Source organism: Vespa velutina, chromosome 16, assembly GCF_912470025.1.
Source record: "Vespa velutina chromosome 16, iVesVel2.1, whole genome shotgun sequence".
Lineage (NCBI taxonomy): Eukaryota > Metazoa > Arthropoda > Insecta > Hymenoptera > Vespidae > Vespa > Vespa velutina.
In genome coordinates this window covers 4,909,433-4,918,245 of record NC_062203.1, presented here as the reverse complement: position 1 = coordinate 4,918,245, position 8,813 = coordinate 4,909,433, and the positions used below count along the sequence as shown (strand labels likewise).

At 40.1% G+C, this 8,813-nt stretch overlaps 2 protein-coding genes across 9 annotated transcripts in view; one reads left to right on the top strand and one right to left on the bottom strand.

Moving 5' to 3' along the window:
* Positions 1-188: 188 nt before the first annotated feature.
* Positions 189-2,063, top strand: LOC124954699 (xyloside xylosyltransferase 1). Its single transcript, XM_047508012.1, has 3 exons — positions 189-951; positions 1,011-1,484; positions 1,548-2,063. The coding sequence occupies exons 1-3, from the start codon at positions 499-501 to the stop codon at positions 1,752-1,754; spliced, it is 1,134 nt and encodes a 377-aa protein (XP_047363968.1). The 5' UTR covers positions 189-498; the 3' UTR covers positions 1,755-2,063.
* Positions 2,064-2,331: 268 nt separating this feature from the next.
* Positions 2,332-8,813, bottom strand: part of LOC124954693 (E3 ubiquitin-protein ligase RBBP6) — a 28,632-nt gene continuing 22,150 nt past the window's right edge. For 6 of the 8 annotated variants that reach the window (XM_047507969.1, XM_047507970.1, XM_047507973.1 and 3 more), the window contains 5 exons: positions 7,103-7,876; positions 5,716-6,764; positions 5,531-5,631; positions 4,289-5,453; positions 2,332-4,213 (listed from right to left, as the gene is read on the bottom strand). In XM_047507969.1, coding sequence (XP_047363925.1) covers positions 4,196-4,213; positions 4,289-5,453; positions 5,531-5,631; positions 5,716-6,764; positions 7,103-7,876 — 3,107 coding nt within the window. In that variant the 3' untranslated portion in view covers positions 2,332-4,195. The remainder of the gene's footprint in view (positions 4,214-4,288; positions 5,454-5,530; positions 5,632-5,715; positions 6,765-7,102; positions 7,877-8,813) is intronic. The other 2 variants (XM_047507976.1, XM_047507977.1) reach the window with 1 other exon arrangement.

The following is an 8,813-nucleotide window of genomic DNA, read 5'->3' as shown; positions in this document are numbered from 1 at the left end:
AGGCAAGTGTTAATAAACGAAATAAGTACGTTGACGATTTGTACCAGTTGCTTCGAATTATTAGTATTCCTTTGCATTCCCGTAGATAGACATAGATAATTCTCTCTTTGGACACGGCCAAGTTCAAATAATATTATATTTTCTTTGGATTGTTTTAATGGAGATTGACACGGCGGGAAGGGCGGGGAGGTAAGAGAAAGAAAAAAGAAAAGAAAAAATCGCCCTTGGTTGGTCTCGAACCGGGGCGAGCAAATTTGTAGCCAAGTACCCTGACAGCGTTGCCAAAGTATACTGACGGAGCGCAGCCAGGGACGCGCAGTCTCTCTCACCGTGAACGATCAATGGCCGACTCGAAGAATTCATCGAGCAAAGAAGGATCTTTGATATTTTGATACGATGTTCGATATTCTTTGGACGTTCGCGCCTTCGTTGTCGGATCCTCGCCGATCAACGTTGTCAAGCTGATCTTAGGATTGAGCTAAAAAGATGAACAATTAAATGCACTTGTTACGGAAGGTGCTAGTGAACCTCGCCATTATTGCGGTGCTTTTGGTGATACTTTATTGTTATCAAACATCTACGAACGGTGCACGTTGGATCGTGGGCCAGGCAGAAAGTCGAAATGTCGAAGGGTCAACGAATGAATTCATTTCGACCACCTTAAGAGATATCAACGATACGATCGTCGGACTAACCTCAACTAAAATCGCCGTCCCTATTCCTCCGATCGTTACCACCTTTCGAAATGAGTTTTATTACAATGTATGGTGTATATTCACCAAAGTCGCTACGAATTCTCCGATGCGAAAGAAGTTTTACGTTTTTACGAAATCCTTACTCGCATTGGCCACCGTGGATATTGCTTTCCACGTGATAACAGACGATGATAGTCGTCCCATCGCCGAGAACGTAGTGCAAAGCGTTGTCTCGATCACTAAAAAGACTATGAAAGTAAGTCGTATCATTTTTATTGATTATGATCGCGTCCTATCTTCAATTCATCTTTATAGGTGCAATATTATAACGTACACGAGCTGGCTCAACAATTGGAGGACATAGTTTCTGTTATGTCGCCGCATTTCAGTAGCAAACCTGGAACTTATTATTCGGATGCCCTTTTCTTTCTCTCCCTTGGATTGCATAGAATAGCGCCAGTCGATCAAAAAGTGGCAGCCATGTTTGACGCTGATACAAAATTTCGTAGGGACGTAAAAGAATTGTTCAAGGAGTTTGACAATTTTGGGGATGAAGCACTCTTTGGTTTGGCACCGGAATTAACCCCCGTATATCGGCATGTTTTGTACTTATATCGTAGCAAACACGCAAAGACCGCATATGGGGAACCAGCTCAGGCCGGTGGTTTTCCAGGCTTTAACAGCGGCATGGTCCTATTCAATTTAGAAAGATTACGCGAGTCCTCCTTGTACGAACAAATTGTTAGTAAGGATAGCGTCGACGCTATGACGAATAAATATCATTTTAAGGTTGGTATGGAAATTATTCAATGATGCGTTAATAATATATATATAATAATTTGTATATTTCAGGGTCACTTGGGCGATCAAGATTTTTATACGGTTTTAGGTATGGAACGACCCGAATTAATCTATACCATTGATTGCGGCTGGAACAAGCAATTGTGTACATGGTGGAGAGACCGTGGTTACGCGGATGTATTCGCTAATTATTCTCTCTGTAATTCAGAAACAAAATTGTGGCATGGGAACTGCAATACACCTATACCCGACGATTAAGTATTATGAATTCTAAAGACATTTCGTAGACATCAACTTTCTAAGTCCTACGTTTACTTTCGAGAATGAAACATAGTTTTGAAACTCATTTACTTTTGAAATCTGTGATACAAAGTCAAATATATTTTATTCTTATCGAGTGGCAATATACATAAACGAGACTCTTTCGATCGTATGGAAGGAAAGAAATCATTTTTCATTCTATTATTATATTTTAAATCTCTAACAATTTATGCCATCCGATCGAGCGATTAGATGCAGAGTAACTATTGTATTTTTATGACGCATAAAGGATATTTATCTCGTTAAGATTTTTTTTCTCCTTTTTTATACTTCTTAATTATAGAAATAATTATTGTCTTGCATATGATACTCCTTCTTATCCGTTATTTTAATGCAATTCGTATAGTAAAATAGTAGTTGTTAATGAGTATCCAATAGACCACGCTAAAGTACATTTCGACCTGGATATTCTCAAAGTGCGAATGCGCAAGTGAACACCTCGTAATGAGGTGTGCGGTATTAAAAATCTGAAATAATATGAATAAAGAGGAAGCAATAATGATAAATGCATATGTCGAATGTTACCATTTTAATCGGTTATAAATTATAACGCATATAAATAAATGTTTCAGTGTATTATTATATCGTTTATGCAAAGTAATGGACATAATATAAATACCTATATACAATACAGTAATTTTGTCCAGTGCCTAATAATACTGTCAGATTAATTTCTGACTGTGAAAGATAATTGTAAACTCGACTCGAGTATAAAAATTCACATCCACATTGTGGTAGCGACGAATCCAATGAAATATATCATTTATTTAGGATTGACGGGAGGGGAGGGAGAGGGGATAGGCGTGAAAAAGGAAAAAAGCAAAAGATAAAGAGAAAAAAAAAATACGACTTGTGTCTTCGAATGCGACTTGTTGCATGATGATACTATTTTCTTTGAAGGGAGAAAAGAAAAAGAAAAATATTCCATAGAGAAAACGAAAGGGTAGAAATAGCCTAGACCTAAGTTAATAACAGAAACGTATATATTCTGTATCGAAAATGTGTTAGGTAATACATCATACTACAGAGTTTTATCTTTAGTAGCACAGTTTAAAAGAAAAATAATTTTTTGCTATTATTAAAGGAAAATTTCCAAAGCTATTCTTTCACGCGACGTACAACGTATCGTTTGCGTCTAACCGCTATATTGTCATAAATCGACTGACCAGACTTTATCAAAGACTATACTTCGTATTCATTTAAATAACACATTCTATATTTCTAAATTCGTTGTCGATATCGTAGTAGAAGAAGAAGAAGAAGAAGAAGAAGAAATGTTACCTTTGGTCCCGTTTATAGAAACTTAAAGTTATATGTAAAGTTTAGAATAATTAATTGTTAGCCAACAAACAAAGTTGCTATTATTAGTATTTAATATCTCATTCGGCCATAAAAAAGTGGCTTTGGCGTTGTTACGTGTATGACTTGACCAAAGCTAGAATGACCTTGCAATGTTAAAAACTCTTTTTTTTCTCTTCGCTCTTTCATTATCTTTATAACGATCCGCGAACGATCGATCGATCGATTATTAATCGACTGTAGATCGCTTCTTCGATGGAGCGACAAGCGTTGATTCCCTCTTACGAACGAACATTTCCAAGTTCTAACCGATGATCGATACTTCACCAATAGAATATATACATGCTCGATCAACGTACCAGGCTTTTTGTACAACGTATTTACACGTAGCTAACGTGGAATGACTTTTGTGGAATTTTATTAAAAAGAAAGAGAGAACGAATCGACGTCGAAAAAAAATGAAATAATAATGGACAATTTTCTTGAAAGGGAATCACAAATGGCACAATCTTTCAAACAAACGAAAAAGAAAAGAAAATCTTTAGTTTTGCACGATTATTTATTCGACGTGGTCGATTCGTTTCGCGTCCATGCCGATAAAGGTTGCAAGTACTCTCTCTCCTCCCTGTATCCGTCCATCATCACCAGGCATCGTTTGATTTCACGTATTTCCATGATTCGTACAGTTAACTGTACGCTGCGCGTAATTAGAGAAGCATCGAGAGAAGCTTACCAACCTTATTTTGTTGTAGTAATTTAACGAGGAAACATATTCGTTCGATTATTCGATTGATCTATGCGTAATTCGTAATTCCACACGAGACGAACGCAGTATAAAGGCTTAGTATACTATGTACATAAATTCTAATTCATAATATTCAGGAGTCTTTTACCGTCGCATTAATTAAATAACTGCGAAGACAACGTGTACACGTGTAATATAGGATGGGATGAGATAAGATAAGATAAGAGGAGAGAAGACGAGTAGAGGAAAGAAAAGGAGATTTTCTATCTTTCGTAGTTGATTTTTTATGTGACTTCCCTCTCGGTGCCTTACCATTATGACCGTTGATTTATTTTTAATACCTCTCTGCAATCTGAAATAACGTTATTATTATAGGATTAATTAAGCGTATATCAGTTGGATCAGATGAATGAAATAATGTACTTACGTTTTTTAATTTTCCTCGACCCCCAAAATTCCTAATGGACTCCAATAGCATATCTCTAGGATCTACGTTTATCGGCATTGACTTTGGTCTCGCGTTAGTACTTTTTAAAGTGACACCCATTATTACAGGCATCGTCGGAGCTTTGGGAGGCAGTGCCTCAACGACTTCATCGTTTTGATTAACCTTAATCTCGGCTTTAATAACTTTCGATTCTTTAAAAGGCATCGTCGATACTTTGAATCCCTTTACAACGGGTATAGGTATAGGGTGCGGCTTTATGCCGTTTGCGTTGTTGTTCCTCAGCGTCACGTTATTCTTCCTTTGAACGGTCTGATCCTGATTGAATGAACGACGATGATTCACCGAATTTATTCCCACGAACGAGCCGAATTGGTTACCCTCGGAATTGGCATTGATATTGCGATTACCGTTGATCAATGCATTATCCTTTTGGAAAATGTTCCTTTTAAAAGAGAATTCGTCGTTCATCGGCTGCCCGTTTTGTTTCCTCGTGTCATCAACCTTCTTACGAAGAAATTCCTGCGAACCATAATGTCTGTTTGTGTTGGCACGTTGGGACATAGGTTTTATCCTATGATCGATATCGATACGAAAGGCCTTGGTTAATTCTTGAAAATTCAACGGTGTCGTGTCTATCAATTTTTCGTTATCTTTCTCATTATCCTTCATTGACTTTTTATGAGTATCCTCCTTCTCTTTCACGCCGGTCTTCTTCAATTCGACACTTGTCACGATAGGTCTCTCCTCATTTTTTTTCGACTCGAGAGCGATCGTTTCGTTAAAAGTTGTCCTCTTTGTTCCAAAAACGATCGTCGCGTCGTTCTTCAGCTTATCCGCAAGATCATCCGTGTCTCGCTTATCATGTCTTTCCTTCGAATCAATCGTACCGCCCTCCGCCAATTTGCCCCGTTGAAATTTATAATCTGTGTCCGTTTTAATTTGAACCTTGAAGGTTGGTCTTTCGGCCCAACTTCCTAAACTGATCGCTGGCGGACCGTTATAAGCGTAACGACGTTTCGTCCTCGTTTCCCCATCGTCGTCCATCGTACCTTTACTCTCTCGTTGCGCCGTTACGTGAGATTCGCCGCGTGACGAAATCACGCTCGGCGTTACGGAATGATCTCGGTCGGATAACGCCTCGAACCTGGACGGAAATCCAGCGGAATCTTTTAGAATGAAATATTTGTCAAAGGCAATTCTGAAAAATTTGCTCGATCTTACCTTGCCTTTGCTTTTTCTCGCGTTATCACGTTCCTTTCTTTCGATACATTTTCTTCCGCTGGTTGTGAGCTCGTCAACTGCGGTAAAATGCTTTTCAACACCTGTATAAATCGCAACAAGAATAAATCGCACAAAGAGTATCGGTCGTATTCCTTTACGAATCAATATAAAAGATCAATTCTTACCTGGAACGATCGCAACTCTTCTTTCCCTTTGGTAGATTCCTCTTGGCGATTATTTCTTCGCTGTGTAAACTTGTTCTCAATATCGACGTCCGACACCGACGTGCTGGACGACGTTTTTTCATTCGGGTCGATCCTAGGCCCTTCCACTTCGTTCTTCGAGTTGGCCTTGCTAATCGCGGATGCATGACTCTTGGATCGTTTAACGATACCGGCTTTGGCGTTCACGGCTTGCCAAACTCGCGTAGACTCGACGTCGTTGGAAATCTTTGGCTCTGTTTTTTTATTCCGACTAGCCTCGTCTTCGAGGGAACATTTATCCTCCTTTTCCTTGAATATATCTATACTCTTTTGACGCGTATATGTGGTGATTGTAAAATTCGACAGCGTGTTATCGATGGGCGCGAAGTTTGACGTCGTTAACGTCGGCGTACCGCTATTAACTTTCCTCGAATCCGGTTCCTTTTGCGATCGGGCCAATGTCCCTCTTTCTATCTTAGTTTCAAGTTCCGATATCACTTCTTTTTTAAATTTCGATTCTGGCCCGGCCCTCTGCGATTCCATATTCTTACTTTTATCTTTATCGATCGACATCGTTTTTCTTTCGATCTCGCGGATTCGATCCAAGTCGATGAACGTTGACACGTTGTTAACACGACTACGATCGTCTCGATTTTCAACGAGCGATTCTTTGAACGCCTCGACCGATCTCAGGGTTACCGTGTCGTAGCCATCGAATAGCGACGAATCGGTATCTCGAAAGGCGCTCGGTGGTGCCGGCAATTGATATTCCCAATCAGCCATCGACGAATCTTCCTCGAGGGCGGACACGTAATCCGAGGTGTCCTGTTGATTTTTCCTTTCTTCACCATAATCGGGGGTCTCCTTATCCTCATCCGGATCCTCCTCCATGCGACGATTTGCGTTAGTTTTTATCACCGCGTTATAAACATCTTCGGTCTCTTCGTTCGACGACGCCAACGACGACGACGATAAAGTTTCGGACACCTTGTGCAGCAGAGCGTCCGTGTCGCATAGCTTCCTCTCGATCTCTATTAAATAAGAATATGCATTCGTTTAAAAATTCCAAGAAAGCTTTTGCGCTAGTTTTAGCAACGTATAAATCGTAAAAGTAAAAAAGTCAATCGCCAATGCGAAGCCAAACGGCAAACGATAGAATAAAAACGAAAGATTGTTAGTAATATTTGTAGATATACGTATATGCTGGGTGTGTCTATCTTACGATACTTCGATAATGTTTTCACGTGTTTTATATCTGCGATAACGTCAAATATCCGCGACAGCACCCTGTATATAGGTATACGTGGTATGCGTGCTGCGTGTATATATATATATATATATATATATACGCATACACGGCGACGTGCACCTGATATCCCCTCTACTGCGTTAGCCCTTTCCGTCTGCCCGCTTTCCTTCTCAACGTCCGATTCTTTTTCGGATCCGAACGTCAGGTTCAGATTTAAAGCGAACACGATATCCTTCGATTGAGACGTCAAATGTCTCTTTCGTTTGTTGAACGAATCGATTTGAAAGTCATTTGATTCGGACGGACTACGATAGACCTTTGATCTTTTCGAGTCCTTCGGGTTATCCTCCAAGATCTCATTGTCCTTCGTCACCGAGATAACATCGAAATCTCCTTCATAATCGTTCTCCATATGGATCGTTTTCTTTTCCTCGTAGAGACGATTCTCGTCGGTGAGTCTGCCGCAACTGGACGATCTCGAGTTTCTCGAGATCTCGAAACGATCGCATTTTGGTATCATCGATATCACGGTACAGGATTTATATCCTGTCGAATCGACGTTATATAAGTCGTTCATACTCTTGGCGTGTTTCGTCAAGAGATTCAATCTCTTATCTGTCTCCAACGGGTCAGTCTCTCGTGCTTCGAATTCGAGGCCACCAGAGGAAGAAGAGGAAAAAGAAGAGCGAACATCTTCCGCATTCGTCTTTATTACGTTCCTATTCGACGAAGGATCTAAAGAATCCTTGCTCTGCGATCTAGATAACACTACCGGTGGCACTAATCTACGCTTAGGTACTGGCGGCGGGTCTATCAGCGACGATCTCTCCTCTTTTGGTCGTACAACTTTGCGAGGCTTGGGCAAGGGCGTTAATTCCTCGGACGATGCCTTTTCTACGGGGGATATCACCACCACCAAGAAAAAAAAAAAAAGAAAGAAAGAGAGAGAAAGAGAGTGAAAGACAAAAAAAACATACTGATGAGAAAATACTGGATGGCAATACTGGATGGGTATGGTGATTGTTAATAAGAAGCTCTTAATGCTGATCACGAAAGGGGATTGTCGCAGGAAAAGCGCAAGGAGAGTAATTGTAATAATTCTGCAACGCTACTTGTAAAAGTTGTTATAACGTGGCGTTTGTTAGAAAAAAAAAGGGAAAAAGTAAACGTAGAACGAACGGCCGAAGGGAAACGAACGAGAAAGGAAATATGATATATCGTTCGTCCGTCGAAGCGAAACAATCTATATAATTTTATGATTTGTCGTGCGCTTAAACGAATTCTCCGACTCTACTCTCAAGTATAGAATTCAATTGTATCAAAAATTGATTCCAACTCTCGTTCGATTCTTGACGACTGACTAATCCCGGCGGCGGTGGTTCCAAAATGCTCAATTTCTTTTCCGGTTCCAATTTGTTATTCGAACGTTGTATGATGGGCAACGAAGGTAATTTATCGATGTCGTTCGGTATAGATACGATCGGAGCTACTTGTATGTCCAACGGTTTTGTCGATATGGCAAAAATCTGAAGATTACTAAGAGGCGATAAATTGTTCTTGCTACCATTGATATAACCAAGATCGTTTTGACTCGAGACGATGGAACCGTCGTAACACTTGGTCGTCTTCACGTCTCCCAATCTCGGTGTTTGCTTGCACACGGCGGATGATGACAATTCCTTCGTGGAATCGTTACTCGACGAATTAAAGTCTTTTAAATGCGCGCAGAAACTCCGCGAGCTGACGACCGAAGTCTTCTCATAAGCGTTAACGATCCTCGTGTCCTTTAGCCTGGGACAATTTTGAAAGCTCATACTGTGTCTCAACATTT